General features: G+C 45.8%; 1 protein-coding gene across 1 annotated transcript in view; it reads left to right on the forward strand.

Annotated features, from left to right (window-relative positions):
* The window catches only part of LOC120939889 (serum paraoxonase/arylesterase 2-like), a 32,324-nt gene extending 22,438 nt beyond the window's left edge, over positions 1-9,886 (forward strand). Inside the window, exons 5-9 of the mRNA XM_040352305.1 lie at positions 1,301-1,427; positions 4,347-4,547; positions 4,634-4,715; positions 7,210-7,338; positions 9,615-9,886. Of these exons, the coding sequence (XP_040208239.1) occupies positions 1,301-1,427; positions 4,347-4,547; positions 4,634-4,715; positions 7,210-7,338; positions 9,615-9,776 (701 nt within the window). The 3' untranslated portion in view covers positions 9,777-9,886. The remainder of the gene's footprint in view (positions 1-1,300; positions 1,428-4,346; positions 4,548-4,633; positions 4,716-7,209; positions 7,339-9,614) is intronic.
* The last annotated feature ends 7,851 nt before the right edge of the window (positions 9,887-17,737 follow it).

The following is a 17,737-nucleotide window of genomic DNA, read 5'->3' on the forward strand; positions in this document are numbered from 1 at the left end:
TCCATCGGACAACAAATGTTTTATAGCATGCTTAAAACTGTCCGACAACAAATGTGTCTTGTCATATTATCCGATCATGTGTACACAAGTCCGTCTGAAATAAAATCCAAAGTACAAACACTCATGCTCCGAACCAATGCTAACCATAGCACAACATTAGTAGAAGTTGCCCAAAGGGTGGCGCTAAAGAGCTTAAAAACCTTTAGTTTCGTGTATGTTGGCTGAAAAAGTTCTGCCGTCTGTATGCAGAACAAGTTCACAGCCAACGCCCTTCGCACAAAATTCCACGGATTTGTCCGATGGAAATCCGATCGTGTGTACGAGGCTTAACATGGCAGTCGTGCGCATTAATACAAAACTGTGCTGTGCAGCCCCCTACAGGAAGGTGGACCTCAAATTATACACATTGGGGTAGATTCAGGAAGCAATTACGCCTGCGTATCCATAGATACGCAGCGTAATTGCTAAGTAGCGCCGGCGTATCGACTTTCTGTATTCAGAAAGCTCGATACGCCGACTGTAGCCTAAGATATGACTGACATAAGGCTCTTATGCCGTCGTATCTTAGGCTGCATTCTGACGCTGGCCGCTAGGTGGCGTTCCCGTAGTGGTCAGCGTAGAGTATGCAAATTGCATACTAACGCTGATTCACAAACGTACGCGCGCCCGGCGTTCGAGTTTTACATCGTTTGCGTACGTCGCTTCCGTCGTAAGGCTGCTCCTGCTATTAGGAGGCGCAGCCAATGGTAAGTATAGGCGTCGTTCCCGCGTCGCGATTTTTGAAATTTACGTTGTTTGCGTAAGTGAATCGTGAATGGCGCCATTTACGTTCACGTCGAAGCAAATGACGTCCTTGCGACGTCATTTACCGCAATGCACGTCGGGAAAGTTTCCCGAGGGAGCATGCGCACTACGTTCGGCGCCGGAACGCGCCTAATTTAAATGATCCACGCCCCCCTACGGGATCATTTAAATTACGCGCTTACGCCGGCCACTTTTACAAAACGCCCCCGCAAATTACGGAGCAAATGCTTCGTGAATGAAGCGTAGCTCAAGTAATTTACGGAGGTGTAGCGTAAAAACGGGACGCTGCACCGCCGTACCAGTGCGCGCCCCTACCTGAATCTGGGCCAATGCACACTTTCAGTAGGTAGCGTGAGGAGGGAATGAACTTACAGACCAGACAAATGATTTGTAGACCTGTGGATATTTTTATTATTTATATAACAGTATGTATTGCTTGGTCAAGACTCAGGAGTTGGCCTTTACTAAACCTATCTGACCTCTGACTTTCTTTTAGACGGCACGGTCTACCTTTTTGTCGTGAATCATCCTGACCACAAAAGCTGTATTGAAATATTTAAATTTGATGAGAAGCAGAAATCTCTCCTACACCTGAAGACCATTAAACATCCATTATTGCACAGGTATATATTCGAAAATGACTTTAACCACTTCCATACCAGGCACTTACGCACCTTCCCGCCCAAGCCAATTTTCAGCTTTCAGCGCTGTCGCACTTTGAATGGCAATTGCGTTGTCATGCTACACTGTACCCAAACAAAATTGGCGTCCTTTTTTCCCCACAAATAGAGCTTTCTTTTGGTGGTATTTGATCACCTCTGCGATTTTTTTTTTTTTTGCGCAACAACTAAAAAAAGACTGAAAATTTTGAAAAAATAATTACGTTTTTATTTTTTTCTGTTAATTTTTTTGTAAATAAGTAAGTTTTCTCTTTCAATTACGGGCACTGATATGGCGGCACTGATGAGATGGCACTGATGGACATCGATGAGGTAGTACTGACGGGCACAGATAAGGTGGCACTGATTGGCGGCGCTGGTATGCGGCACTGATGGGCACACATAGGCGGCACTGATGGGCACTCATGGGCGGCACTGGGCACTCATAGGCGGCACAGATGGGCACTCGTGGGCGGCACTTATGGGTGGCACTGATGGATACTTATGGGTGGCACAGATGGGCACTGATAGGTGGGCACTGATGGGCACTGTGGGGTGGCACTGATGGACACTGTGGGGTGGCACTGATGGACACTGTGGGGCGGCACTGATTTATCCATGTTGCCAGTCAGTGCCCATTTGTGGGCACTGATTGGCATCTTTTATTTTTTTATGCTTTTTTTTTTTTTTCCAGACTTTTTTTTTGTTGTTCAGACTTTTTTTTTAGTTTGCCCTTCCCTGGTGGGCTTCCCTGGTGGTCCAGTGTGGCGATCCGAGGGGGGGGCTGCGCTGATAAACAATCAGCGTGAACCCCCCCTGTCAGGAGAGCCGCCGATCGGCTCTCCTCTACTCGCGTCTGTCAGATGCGAGGGAGGAAGAGCCATCAACGGCTCTTCCTGTTTATATCGTGATCAGTCGTGGTTGGACACGGCTGATCACGTGGTAAAGAGCCTCCGTGAGAGACTCTTTACCGAGATCGGTGTTGCGGGGTGTCAGACTGACACCCTGCAACAACGATTGCCGCGATTCGCGCCCCCGGGGGCGCGCAGCGGCTCAGAATCCTGAGCACGTCATATGACGTCCAGTCAGGATTCTACAACCACTTTGCCGACGTCAATATGTCATTGGCGGGCGGCAAGTGGTTAACAATCTAAGCAAGCCTGTACAGTAAAACAAAATGAGGGCCTACTGAGTATAATTGTATGTATTTGTACTGTAGGAGCCTTCTCTCTCCCTGTTTTAACACTAGACCTTGGCTTAAAATTTCTCACCATTTCTCAAACTTTTTACACCAAAGAAACCCTTGAAAACACGTATATATGTTTCAGGGACCCCCTGCTAAAACCAATTTATTGTTGGTCAGTTGGGAAAATGGCCCCCTTATAGAGGCGGTGCGTCCATAGGGGGCGCAGGAGCGCCGCCCCTCTCTCCCCTGCGCCATAAGGTGTACAATACATAGAGATTCAGCGGCTCTGATAGGCTTTCCGATTACAGCCTGTTGGCTGTAACCGGCTTCCAAATAGTTAACCAGGGGACGCAGGGGGTGTGAGCTTCCTGGTTAACACTGACACTCGTCTCAGCCAATCAGGTTCACCGGCTCTGGTTACTTGGGAGAAGACATCGAGGGAGTGTGGCTGACCCGAGAAAGGTAAGTGCTGGGGGACGGGGGAAGCAATCTGGCGGCAATTGCTGGGCACATTGGTGACAATTGCTGGGCACAGTGGTGACAATTGCTGGGCACAGTGGTGACAATTGATGGGCACAGTGCAGTGTTGACCATTGCTGGGCACAGTGGTGACAATTGCTGGGCACAGTGGTGACAATTGATGGGCACAGTGGTGACAATTACTGGGCACAGTGCAGTGGTGACAATTGCTGGGTACAGTGGCTGCGTTTGATGGCACAGTGGCTGCATTTGATGGCATGGCACGTTTGATGGCACAGTGGTGACGTTTGAGGGACAGTGGCTGCATTTGATGGCATGGCACGCTTAATGGCACAGTGAGGCTGCAATTGATGTTTTTTTTTTTTTTTTTAGATTTTTTTTTTCATTTTGAGCACCAGCCGCCACTGCCCCCTTATAGACAGTTAAAATCATTTTAGAACCAATATCATTGATGTCATGCAAGTGGTGTTGGCTCTGAAACCAAGTGGGGATCATGAAATAAGAGGTCAATCAGCAACTGCTTAAAGCGGTTGTAAACCCGCATTAAATTTTTTATTTTTTTTTCCTCCTGTAAGGCAAAAGTCATAATGAGCCAATATGCACCGCATATTAGCTCATTATGAAATACTTACCTCGAAACGAGGTGTGTAGCACTTACCTGGTCCACGCTGAGAGAGATTTTATCTTGACTCGGCGTATCTTCCTGGTATCGCCGCTCCAGCGCTGTGATTGGCTGGAGCGGCGATGACGTCACTCGTGCGCGCGGGAGATTTAAAACTCGGCAAGGTCCGGTCCTTTCGCCGTAGATCCCCCCTGCGCATGCGCCGCTGCAATCAGCAGCGCATTGCGAGGGGAATATCTCCTAAACCTACAGGTAAGCCTTGTTATAGGCTTACCTGTAGGTAAAAGTCAAAATAGTGGGTTTACAACCACTTTAAGGAACCCTTAGTAACATTTGGAGGAACCTAGTGTTCCACGGACCCCTAGGTTCCTCCAAATGGACTAGGAGGCAGTGGTTGGGCCCCAATATGAGAAAAGTCAAGTCCTTGTGTCAAGCAAAGTTAAACAGGGATCAGAGAGGCACACAGACAAGGAGCCTTTGGCTAAGAAACATGAAAACAACACCTTGTGGTGCTTGCTATATACTTTCAGTATTGCATCCAAGAAAAGTATTTTATCCACTGGTGTGAGAAAAGTTTTTGTTTTTGTCTTTACAGCGTGAACGATATTGTTGCTGTTGGACCGGAGAGCTTTTATGCCACTAATGATCATTATTTTGAGAGCATGCATATGAAGTTTTTAGAAAATTTCCTTGGATTACAGTTGTCAAACGTGGTGTATTACAGTCCGGGGGATGTCCGAGAAGTGGCATCGGGACTCTACATGGCCAACGGAATCGAAATATCAAACGATAAAAAGTAAGTACTTTTTTTTTCCATTGATAAAAATAATAGATAATAATTATTTTGGTTTGTTCACAATATATATTTTTTTATCTCTTAAGATTTATCTATGCTGTTGACCTGATAGGTCATAAAGTCAATGTCTATGAGAAACAGGCAAGCGGGTCCCTAACTTTTGTAAAGGTAATTACGTTTTAGATATTAGCCATGGTAGTATTTAACTTTCTTTCTGTGTCTTTTTCTAACTTTCTCTCCCGGCCCCCCCTGGACTTTCTGTTAAGCCTCGTACACACGACCAAGTTTCTCGGCAAAAACCAGCAAGAAACTTGTTGGGAGATATTTTTTTGCCGAGGAAACCGGCCGTGTGTACATTTTCGTCGAGGAAACTGTCGAGAAACTCGACGAGCCAAAATGTATTTATTTATTGATTTATTATAAATCATCTATTGCACAGTGGCTGCATGTGATGGCACAGTGGCTGCGTTTGATGGCACAGTGGCTGCGTTTGATGGGCACACTGGCAGCACACTGGCGGCAATTGATAGTGCAAACTGGCAACAATTGATGGTTACAGACTGTAACCATCAATTGTTGCCAGTTTTCCCCATCAATTGCCGCCAGTGTGCTGCCAGTGTGCCCATCAATTGCCGCCAGTGTGCTGCCAGTGTGCCGATCAATTGCCGCCAGTGTGCTGCCAGTTTGCCTCATCAATTGCCACCAGTGTTCTGGTGGAGGAGGCTGACTGAGGTGACCAGCACTTTGTTAATAAAAAATGGGAGATAAAAAAATGTGTTTGTGTTATTTTGAACCATGTTTTGAAACAACATTGATTCTTTCTTTAAAACGGGGGGGGGGGGGGGGGGGGGGAGAAGGACAATCTCCTCGGGGGTCCAGACTATTTAACAGCATCACAGCCACCTTCTGGATATACCTCCCCAAGTATTGGCTAGGCCCTGCTCAGTGTTCGTGCTGATCATTTGAATTCTCCCTAGTCTTCTAGAGGCAGGGGAAAGCAATCAAACGTCCAGCCTGTGAAGCCCTGAACAGACCAGGCTAAACAATTACTGCTCCCCTGATTACAGCAAGATCAAAAACCAAACCTAGCAGCCTAACTAGGCGGGTGCTACACCTGTCTTCTGCTTCTAGGTATTCTGGGCCAGATTCACAGAAGAGATACAACGGCGTATCTCTGAAACGCCGTCGTATCTCTCAGAGTATCTATGCAACTGATTCATAGAATCAGTTCCGCATAGATATCCCTAAGATCCGACAGGTGTAATTGACTTACACCGTCGAATCTTAGGATGCAGTACCTCGGCCGCCGCTGGGTGGAGTTTGCGTCGTTTTCCAGCGTCGGGTATGCAAATTAGCAGTTACGGCGATCCACGAAGGTTTTCGCGTTCGTTACGTCGGCGCAAGTCTTTTTTTCCCGTCGCAAAGTTAGGTGTGCTATTAACATGGTGTAAAATTACTCCACCATGTTAAAGTATGGCCGTCGTTCCCGCGTCGATTTTATTTATTTTTTTCGGCGTAAGTACGTTACGCACGTCTTGATTCACAAACACGTCGGCGCGCCGTAATTTTGCGCAAAGCACGTCGGGAAAATTGCGAACGGAGCATGCGCAGAACGTCCGGCGCGGGAGCGCGCCTAATTTAAATGGTACACGCCCCATTTGAATTGGGCGGGCTTGCGCCGGACGTGTTTACGATATACCGCCGCAAGTTTACAAGTAAGTGCTTTGTGGAACAGGCACTAACACTGAAAACTTGCGGCGGTGTAACGTAAACGGGTTACGTTGCGCCGCCGCAATTGTACCTGAATCTGGCCCTCTGTTCTTCGTTGACCCCCTTTCTTTTGCTAAAGATAATGAAGTGAAATCTGGGATGAGAGCAGAGGGTCTCTGGAGAGCAGTGTCCCTCACTATTGAATACTTGAGGCACCATAGCAAGAAGTGGGTCTTATCCTCTAGGACTCCCTGGTCACTCTGTAGGCACAGTCCACTCTACTAAGGCCCCTTTCACATTGAGGCAGGAGCCGCGGTGGCGGTATAACGCCGCTAAAAAGAGCGGCGCTATACCGCCGGGATTGCCGTGGGATTCGGCCGCTAGCGGTGCGGTATTAACCCCCGCTAGCGGCCGATAAAGGGTTAATACCGCCCGCAATGCGCCTCTATAGAGGCGCATTGCGGGCGGTATTGCCGCGGTTCCCATTGTTTTCAATGGGAAGGAGCGGTGAAGGAGCGGTATACATGCCGCTCCTCTCACCGCTCCAAAGATGCTGCTGACAGGAGATTTTTTTGTCTCCCGCCAGCGCATCGCCTCAGTGTGAAAGCCCTCGGGCTTTCACATTGAGTCTGCAGTGCAGGAGTTTTTCAGGCGGGATAGCAGCGCTATTTTTAGCGCTTTACCGCCTGAAAAACTCCTCAATGTGAAAGGGGCCTTAGGCTTTTAAGTCTCTCTGTGCCACCCTGGTTTGGCTCCCAGGATGTTGAGGTTCACACTCTGTCATTCTCTCCCTCGTTCTCTCTCACTTTTTTCTTTCTTCTCTCTCTCTCTCTCTCTCTCTCTCTCTCTCTCTCTCTCTCTCTCTCTCTGTCTCCTTCTCTTGTATGTATATATATATATTCATGGATACAAAGCACATTATTACATTTCCTTCATTTTTTTCCCCAACCAGGCAGTTGACGTAGATACTTGTGCAGATAACCTATTTGTGGATCCAGTTACAGGCGATGTTTGGACAGGAGCACATCCAGATTTATTTAAAGTGTCTGAATACAAGGAGGAAGATCCCCCTGGCTCTGAGGTTAGTGTATCATTTTTAATATATTAACCACTTGCCAACGTTCTCACGACTATATACATTGGCAGAATGGCACGGCAGGCAAAGCAACGCACCTGCTTTGAATCTGTCGCCTAGCATTTCCCTATTCTGCCTAGTGACAGGACACTGATCTACTGCTCCCTGTCATCGTGTCACTTGTAGCACAGCCCCCCCACAGTTAGAATCACTCCCTAGGACAAACTTTACCCCTTCCTAGTGGCTAACCCCTTCCCTGCCAGTGTCATTCACACAGCAATCTGCATTTTTATAGCACTGGTCGCTGTATAAATGACAATGGTCGCAAAATAGTGTCAAAAGTGTCCGATGTGTCCGCTGTAATATCACAGTCAAGATAAAAATCGTAGATCGCTGCCATTACTAGTAAAAAAAAAAAAAATAATAATAATAAAAATGCCATAAAACTATCCCCTATTTTGTAGACGCTATGGCCCAGATTCTCAAAGACTTACGACGGCGTATCTCCACTGTGTTCAATCTCCTATCTACCTCTCTGTACTGCCCCTTTTCAAGAGTAAAGAACCAAAGTATCATGTTGTGGTTCTAGGTAATTTTTATGGAATTTGTTAATAGTACAAAAAGCAGTAAAATTACCACTGCAATCAGTAGACCCCCCCCCCCCAGCAACAATAGATCCTCAACAACAAATTATCCTCCCCTGTATCAATAAACCAAATAAATGTGGGCGTGTTTTATATAAATTGTGACCCCACGTATTTGACATTTTTTACGAACGGCGCATGGGCCGTCCGTGAACGTTTCCAAGTGCGCATGCTCCAAATTACGCCGCAAACTGTCAATGCTTTCGACGAGAACGTAACTTACGTACAGCCCTATTCGCGAACGACTTACGTAAACGACATCAAATACGACGCTGTTCGTGTGTTTCCGACGTCCGTACTTAACATGACTTACCCCTGCTTTATGAGGAGTAACTTTACGCCGGAAAAAGCCTTCCGCAAACGACGTAAAAAATTGCGCCGGGCGGATGTACGTTTCTGAATCAGCGTATTTACCTAATTTGCATATTCCTCACGTAAATCTACGGAAGCGCCACCTAGCGGCCAGCGTAAATATGCAGCCTAAGATACGACGGTGTAAGAGACTTACGCCGGTCGGATCTTAGGGAAATCTATGCATAGATACGACCCTGCACACTCAGAGTTACGATGGCGTATCCGGAGATACGCCGTCGTAACTCGTCTCTGAATCCAGGCCTTACTGTACATCTGTGTGAACAAGCCCATTAAAACAATTGGCTGCATTTAGATCAGTAAAAAAAAAAAAATGCCTGAATGCCTGCCTGAATGGCATTTTTGGCGCAAGAGCTCTTCACACTTATAAATGAGGTCCTCATAGGTAGATTCACGTAGGGGCGCCTAACTTTAGGGCGGCCTAGCCTAGCCTTTTTAGGCTACACCGACGTAAATTAGTTAGGCTAGTAGTGATTCTCAAACCACTTACCTGCTCATTTTCGGCGGCGTAGCCTAAAACGAGCGGGCGTAAGGGCGCCTAATTCAAATGACTTGGAGGGGGGCGTGTTGTATGGAAATGAGGCTTGACCTCAAGTTTTTTGACGTTTTTTGACACTGCGCATGCGCCGGGCGACTACATTTCCCAGTGCGCATTGCGGCTAAGTACGCCGTACGGGCCTATTGATTTTGACGTGTACGTAAACTACGTAAATCCCGATTGGCGGACGACTTGCGCAAACGACGTAAAAAATTCGAACCTCGCGGCGGGAACGGCGGCCATACTTAACATTGTTATTCCACCTCATAGGTGGAATAACTTTAGGCGGCCTTTCCCTTACGGAAACGACGTAATGCGATGGTGTAGGCCTGGTGTACGTTCGTGAATCGGCGTATACCCTCATTTACATAATCTACGCCGGCCGCAATGGAAGCGCCATCTATCGGACAACAGGAACATTGCAAGCTAAGATAGAATGGCGCAAGCCGGCCTATCTTAGCTTTGTTTAAGTGTATCTCTGTTTGAGAATACACTTAAACAAACGCCGGCATAGATTCAGAGTTAGGGCGGCTTATCTACTGATAAGCCGGCCTAACTTAGACGGCCTGAGCTTAGACGCTCACTTCACAGTGGGCATTTGGCGCCTAATTAAGCTCAAAAATCAATCAATCAATCAACTCTTTGTGAATCTACCTATCGGTGTCTATGCTGCATTTATGACTGAGAAGCACAATGGAGAAATAACAGAAGCTGTATTGATTTTGCAGGTGATCCGTATACAGAACATTCACTCAGATCACCCGATAGTGACGCGGGTTTACGTCAATAACGGCTCAGTGATTCAGGGGTCATCCGTAGCCGCAGTGTACAAGAAGAAGCTGATTATAGGGACCGTATTCCACAAAGCTCTGTACTGTCAGCTGGATTGAGGAGCTACCAGGAGCTGGAAAAACTATCCAATATACATAACAAAATACTGCACTATAATGTTTGGAAAAAAAAGCTTATCTTTGTGTTGCAAAATAAAACATTTTGAGAAGTGAAAAGTCTGTCAATTTGCATAGACAGACTCAGGGAATGACAATGGAATCTACATGGAGTGTGCAATGTGTATTGGAATGTTACTATTAGCTTGCAGCTTCTTCTGCAAATCCCCCCTCTAGTGGTCAGCGGTAACATTGCATCAATGTGTAAAAGTAAACTAATGCCGCGTACACACCATCACTTTATGTGATGAAAAAAAATGACGTTTTTAAAAACGTCACTTTAATTGACCGTGTGTGTGGGAAAACGTCGTTTTATGTCTTGTAAAAAACGACCAAAAAAAATTGAAGCATGCTTCAATTTTATGTGTCGTTTTTCAAAAGTGCACTTTTTACTTCACAGAAATTGACCGTGTGTAGCAAAAAACGTCGTTTTCTAAGACGTTTTTTCATCCACGCATGCCCAGAAACAAGCTTCAATGGAAAAACGTGGTGGAACGTAACCTCACTTTGCAAGATCATTGTGAGAAAACGATGGTGTGTAGGCAACTTCGTCTTTGAAAATTGAAGTTTCAAAAACGTCGTTTTTTACTTCACAGAAAGTGTCGTTTTTTTTCATCACATAAAGTGATGGTGTGTACGCGGCATAAGAGCTCCTGCATGACAGTCTGATGCCGATCGTTTTTCAGGTTGTAAAAAATGACGTTTTTCAGGCTCTAGAAAAAACAAAGTTTTTTTCAACCCGGTCATTAAAAGGATTTGCCTACACACGATCGTGAAAAAAAAATGCTCCAGCAAAGCGCGGTGACGTACAACACGTACAACGGCACTATAAAGGGGAAGTTCCATGCAGATGACGCCACTCTTGGGGCTGCTTTTGCTGATTCCGTGTTAGTAAAAGACGATTCGTTCTTTTCAGTCTGTTACAGCGTGATGAATGTGCTTACTCCATTATGAACGGTAGTTTTACCAGAACGAGCGCTCCCGTCTCATAACTTGCTTCTGAGCATGCGCGGGTTTTTCACGTTGTTAAAGCCCACACACGATAATTTTTTACAACCTTAAAAACGACAACGTTAAACACGTCGTGAAAAAATAGAGCATGTTCGAAAAAAAATGTGGCCTTTTTTTAGATCCCGAAAAATGCTCTGAAGCCCACATAAGATAATTTTTAATGACATTAAAAAAAACGTAATTTTTTACAACCCGAAAAACGATCGTGTGTACGCGGCATCAGAAGTACCAACTCCAGTTCCTATGTGATGCACAAGCTTTATAAGGTAAACAAATATTTTCCTTTTCCTTCCATGACTGAGCCAAATCCTTTCCTCCTCCCGGGCACTGACACTCACAGCGGAGGGTTTCAATAACAGAGTCAATACAGAAATCAATGGGCAGGACTAGGTGTGGCCAGGTGCCAGGAGTTAGACACATTAGCCAACAGACAGAAACAATTAGCTAGATTCACATAGATGGCCGCAACTTTAAGGCGGCGTAGCTTAAGGCATTTAAGCTACGCCGCCGTAAGTTAGCGAGGCAAGTACATGATTCACAATGTACTTGCCTGCTAAGTTACGGTGGCGTAGCCTAAATCGGGCGGGAGTAAGGGCGCCTAATTCAAATTTGTCTAAGGGGGCGTGTTTTATGATAATGAGGCTTGACCCGACGCGATTGACGTTTTTTTTCAACTGCGCATGCGCCGTGCGCCTACATTTCCCAGTGTGCATTGCGGCTATGTCCGCCGCACGGGCCTATTGATTTCGACGTGGACGTAAACAACGTAAATTCCTATTCACGGACAACTTACGCAAACAAAGTAAAAGTTTACGGGCGTACGTTCGTGAATAGGCGTATCTACTGATTTACATATTCTACGCCGATCGCAATGGAAGCGCCACCGAGTGGCCAGCCTCAATATTGCAACCTAAGATAGGACAGCGCAAGCCGTCGTATCTTAGATATGTTTAAGCATATCTCTGTTTGAGAATACACTTAAACATAGGTCGGCGCAGATTCTGAGTTCGGTCGGCTTATCTACTGATACGCCGACCTAACTCTACCTGAATCTAGCTAAATAGGTGACTCAATTAACAATGGGAATGCATATTAAAAAGGCACACAATTGGAGAGATCTATTTAACAATAAACACATAACAAACAGTGATCCCACCCCACAGCAGACTATCCAGCAACAGTCTACAACAGTCTAGGAGACAAACTCATACAATGCTCCGGTAGTCTGAAAAGGTGGAATTAATAGATCTCTTGAGGGACTTTGTTGATAAATATTTCTGTCCCAAGTGAAGGAGCCTCTCCAACCCAGTCTGCAGGAGGGCCACTATATTTCCTCTGACCATTAACCTGTACAAGAATAATATTACACCTTTCCATCCACTCTAGAAGGGAAGCTTTGTTGTCCTTATACAGAGAAGTAAGCCTCGCTCTCGGCGTCCATTACGTGCAGGGCCGTCTTTAATGTTGATTGGACCCTGGGCAAAAAAGTTATTGGGCCCCCCCCCCATGCAATTTTGCTCATCATACCTGACCCCTCGAAAGTCCCGCGCACGGTCCCGAGATCCTCTTCGCCGCTCAGCCTGGCCGCTGATTGACTAGAGAGGATGGATTGAGAGCAGCGCAGCCATTGGCTGGCGCTGCTGTCAATCACATCCAGTGACGCGGCGCAGAGGGGCGGGGCCGAGTGATAGGCCCCGTACACACGACCAGTTTCCTCGGCAGAATTCAGCTTCCGACCGAGTTTCTGGCTGAATTCTGCCGAGAAACCCGGCTGTGTGTACAATTTCGCCGAGGAAGCCGACGAGGAGCTCGGCGAGGAAATAGAGAACATGTTCTCTATTTCCTCGTTGTTCTATGGGAGCTCTCGGCCCGCCGAGCTCCTCGGCGGCTTCAGGGCTGAACTGGCCGAGGAACTCGATGTGTTTGGCACGTCGAGTTCCTCGGCCGTGTGTACGGGGCCATACAGTGCCACAGGCCTGGCTTGGGACCTCTGCCACAGCTATGGCCTCTCGCTGTATCACAGGAGCGTGCCCGCAATTACTCACCACCATGCGAGCTCTCTCGCATGACTGTGATCAGTACTTGTGGGGAGGACCAGAGACAGCCGCCGAGGGACCCCAGAAGACGTGGATCGGAGCCACTCTGTGCAAAACGAACTGCACAGTGGAGGTAAGTATAACATGTTTGTTATTTTAAAGGAAAACATTTTTGTTCCTTTACCCCCACTTTAAAATCAGTTTACTGTATCAGATCAGGCAGTGATTGCGATTGGTTGCCAGAGGTTGCAGCATATCATTACCACTTACTGACTGGTTGCTAGAGGTTACAGCACACATTACGGCTCACTGATTAGTTACTAGAGGTTACAGTACACATTATTAAGAATCAACACATTCTTGTTAATTGGCTCTAGAGATTACGCTACAGTAATACTGCTCAATGATTGGCTGCTAGAGGTTACATCACACATTACGGCTCACTGATCGGTTGCTAGAGGTTACAGCACATCATCTCTTCACTGCAGAGGGGCATGATATACATATGAATGCCACCTTTATTTACATATGAATGCCCCCAGCCTCAGCTATTTACATATGAATGTTTCCACTATTCACATATGAATGGTCTAGTTATTTACATATGAATGGTCTAGTTATTTACATATGAATGATGGTTATTTACATGTAAACACAGGGTCTGCAGGTGAGTCATCTATACACAACAATAGGGCAGAGCTGGGCAGCATTAGTAGCAGCACTTCACACTGAGGTATCAGGACACAGCACAGGACTAAAACTTCAAGGGACAAGGGAATTTAAACTGGGATAGTTGGCAAGTATGAGGCATGCCTTAAAGACAGTCCTGATTACGTGGTTGTCCACCATTAGAAAATGATCTGCTCTCTCAATGGGCCATAATCAGTGGGTAGGAGGCTTGCCCCTAGTCTTCTCCAAAATCCCCTGCCCTGGTTGAGTCTGTCACAATACACATGCCCAAACTATCAATCGAGGGGTAGATCTGAAATGAGGGGAAGCTCTGCTGATTTTATCATCCAATCATGTGCAAGCTAAAATGCTGTTTTTTTATTTTACTTGCAAGTCCCCCTCAGATCTACAGCGACTTCACTTGCAGTGCACTTGTAGTGCAAAGTGGATTTGCCTTTCATAAATAACTAATTAGTATCTGTTTTGCCCACCACAATGTCGCAGTCCAGCTATAAATTGCTGATTACCACCAATACAAATTCATTAAACATATCCTGTAGTTTGTAGACCAAACTCCGCCGCTCCGGAGCAAGGCCGAAGCCGCTGCCTTTCCTATGGGCGAGTCAGCGGAGACCCGGAAGATGGCCGAGAGGTGAGTAACCGATCAAAATAATTTTGATCGATCAAAAAAATGTACGTTTAATCAAAGCATTAATCGTTAATTTCCGCAGCCCTATTAATTATGTTTTTCACTTTTAAAGCGTGCGGTTCAAATTTATTTATCAATTAATTTTCTATAACTTAAGCAGGCCATACACGGTCGAATTTCGAACAAATTTTCTTTTCAAAATCAGAAAGTTCGTTATTTTTGTGATCCGATGATGCCACCATTGATTTTCGAAATTCGGCCGACCAAGCCTTCATGTTGCCGGTAAATATTATTTTTTCTCCGGGAATTTTCTTTTCTTGCATTTTTTTTTCTATTACATTTCACGCACGATTCTCCCATCATTGATTAGAAAATCGTTTGTTTTTCAAAAAATTTCCAACATGTCCGATTCCTCAAATTTGATTGCCGCACGAAAATCGGCTGTTGCTGCAGCCCACTAACGGTGCGAAATTCGTCCGAAAATTCTTCGAACCGTGTATGGCCGGCTTTAAGGGTGTATTTTTTTATTTTTGGTGAATGCGCGCGGGAGCCACCGGTAACGGCACACTCACTGAAGCAACAGCACATACGTGCTATTGATTTAGTGCACATGACATTGGCACATACAGAGGACAGGGGATACCTCCTAAACCATTCAGGGTATCGACAGGTAAGTCTTATTATAGGCTTACCTGTAGCAAAAAGTGTGTTGTAAAGGGTTTACAATCACTTTTGTCACGTACAGACGATCGGACATTCTGTCAACAAAACCGTGGATTTTTTTCCGACAGATGTTGGCTCAAACTTGTCTTGCATACACACGGTCGCACAAATGTTGTTGGAAATTCCGAACGCCAAAAACGCAGTGACATACAAGACGTACGACGGCACTATTAACCACTTCCCGATCGCCGCATGTACATATACGTCGGCAGAATGGCACGTACTGTACAGGCACATTGGCGTACCTGTACGTTCCTGCCTAGACGTGGGTAGGGGGTCCGATCAGGACCCCCCCCCCCGCTACATGCGGCGGTCGGATTTCCGCGGGGAGCGATCCGAGACGACGGCGCGGCTATTTGTTTATAGCCGCTCCATCGCGATCGCTCCCCGGAGCTGAAGAACGGGGAGAGCCGTATGTAAACACGGCTTCCCCGTGCTTCACTGTGGCGGCTGCGTCGATCGAGTGATCCCTTTTATTAGGGAGACTCGATTGATGATGTCAGTCCTACAGCCACACCCCCCTACAGTTGTAAACACACACTAGGTGAACCCTAACTCCTACAGCGCCCCCTGTGGTTAACTCCCAAACTGCAACTGTCATTTTCACAATAAACAATGCAATTTAAATGCATTTTTTGCTGTGAAAATGACAATGGTCCCAAAAATGTGTCAAAATTGTCCGAAGTGTCTGCCATAATGTCGCAGTCACGAAAAAAATCACTGATCGCCGCCAATAGTAGTAAAAAAAATAAAAATAATAAAACTATCCCCTATTTTGTAAACGCTATCAATTTTGCGCAAACCAATCGATAAACGCTTATTGTGATTTTTTTTACCAAAAATAGGTAGAAGAATACGTATCGGCCTAAACTGAGGAAAAAAAAAAATTTATATATGTTTTTGGGGGATATTTATTATAGCAAAAAGTAAAAAATATTGCATTTTTTTCAAAATTGTCGCTCTATTTTTTTTTAAAGCGCAAAAAATAAAAACCGCAGAGGTGATCAAATACCACCAAAAGAAAGCTCTATTTGTGGGGAAAAAAGGACACCAATTTTGTTTGGGAGCCACGTCGCACGACCGTGCAATTGTCTGTTAAAGCGACGCAGTGCCGAATTGTAAAAACCTCTTGGGTCATTTAGCAGCATATTGGTCCGGTCCTTAAGTGGTTAAAGGGAAGTTCAATACCAGTTGTGTTAGTAGAAGTTTGGTGAGAGATTATTCGCACTTTTCAGCCTTGTAATTTTCAGTCCATTACAGCGTGACGAATGTGCTATCTCCATTACGAACGCTAGTTTTACCAGACCGAGCGCTAACGTCTCGTAATTGATTCAGAGCATGCATGGAATTTTGAGCGTCGGAATTTTGTTGTCGGAAAAATTTGAGAATCAACTCTCAAATTTTGGTTGTCGGAAATTCCGACAGCAAATGTCGGAATTTCTGACAAAAAGCTCCCATCGAACATTTGTTGTCGGAAATTCCGACCGTGTGTACGCAGCATTTAAGTGTGTGTTTATATATATTCACATAATAATTGTATAGAGCAACCTTTCTCAACACAGCAGAACCCTTGAAATTACTTTACAATCTCGGGGAACCCATGCTAAAAATGACTATATCTACAACTCATGGTACATTAGTGTAATGGTCAGTGGGAAGAATGCTCCTTACACTTGTGAAAATGAGAAGAATTAGCCAAGAAGATCAATGGTGTCAGTGGGAACTTATCTGAAGCCCTGTACACACGGGCCAGAATCTTGTCAGGAAAAAAACGTTGTTTTTCCTGACGAGATTCTTGGCAAGAAACTTTTGCCGCCCGAGTGTACAGACAGACTGCGGTTCTTTTGAATGGCAAGAACGCGGTGACGTCATCGCGTACGACGAGCATGCGCTCGTTACATTCCATGCCGTCACCGCCATCTTGCTGCACCCTACCTATGCCTAGGAAGCTACCGAGCATGCGTCAAAGTAATTTTGAGCATGCGGCGGGTTTCCACGGCGACAGGTAAGTATACAGGTAAGAAAATAGTGAGCAGGTTCTCTATTTTTCTCGTCGAGATTTTAGGCAGTTTTTTTGACGAGAAACACACGCTCGGTTTACTCGGGAAGAAAGCTCTGCCAGCAGTTTTCTTGCTGGTTCTTGCCAAGTAAACCGGGCGTGTGTACGAGGCTTGAGAGGCAAAAGTTGCTCATTACTCAAGGAACCCTTAGTAAACTCTGGAGGAACCCTGGTTGAGAAAACATACTTTAAAGCAAATGGCTTTAGCGCAAAACTTTTAATTCTATACATTCAGGCACCTGTCACTGTCACAGCCAGGGCCGATCCTAGGCAGGGTGTGCAGGGTGCTTTGCACTCAGGCGCCTGCAGAGGTGGGGGGCGCCGATGTGTATACACATACAAAAGTGCCTCAAAGAACCTACTTGCAGGACATTTTTGGACATCCCGCAAGCGCACCGCTCCAGTGTGAAAGCACCCGGGCTGATTACAGATGAGGCTTTTTTCAGGCGCTGTTTTTAATGCTAAAGTGCCTGAAAAAAACCTCCAGTGTGAAAGAGGTCTAATGGACCATCTTCTGTACTATTGTCTGCAGTCTCTGATTATCTCCTATATCATGTCTGCAGTCTCTGACCATCTCCTGTACTATGTCTGCAGTCTCTGATCATCTCCTGTACCATGTCTGCAGTCTCTGACTGTCTCCTGTACTATGTCTGCAGTCTCTGACCGTCTCCTGTATCATGTCTGCAGTCTCTGATTATCTCCTATATCATGTCTGCAGTCTCTGACCATCTCCTGTACTATGTCTGCAGTCTCTGAT

The sequence above is a fragment of the Rana temporaria genome, chromosome 5, assembly GCF_905171775.1.
Source record: "Rana temporaria chromosome 5, aRanTem1.1, whole genome shotgun sequence".
NCBI lineage: Eukaryota > Metazoa > Chordata > Amphibia > Anura > Ranidae > Rana > Rana temporaria.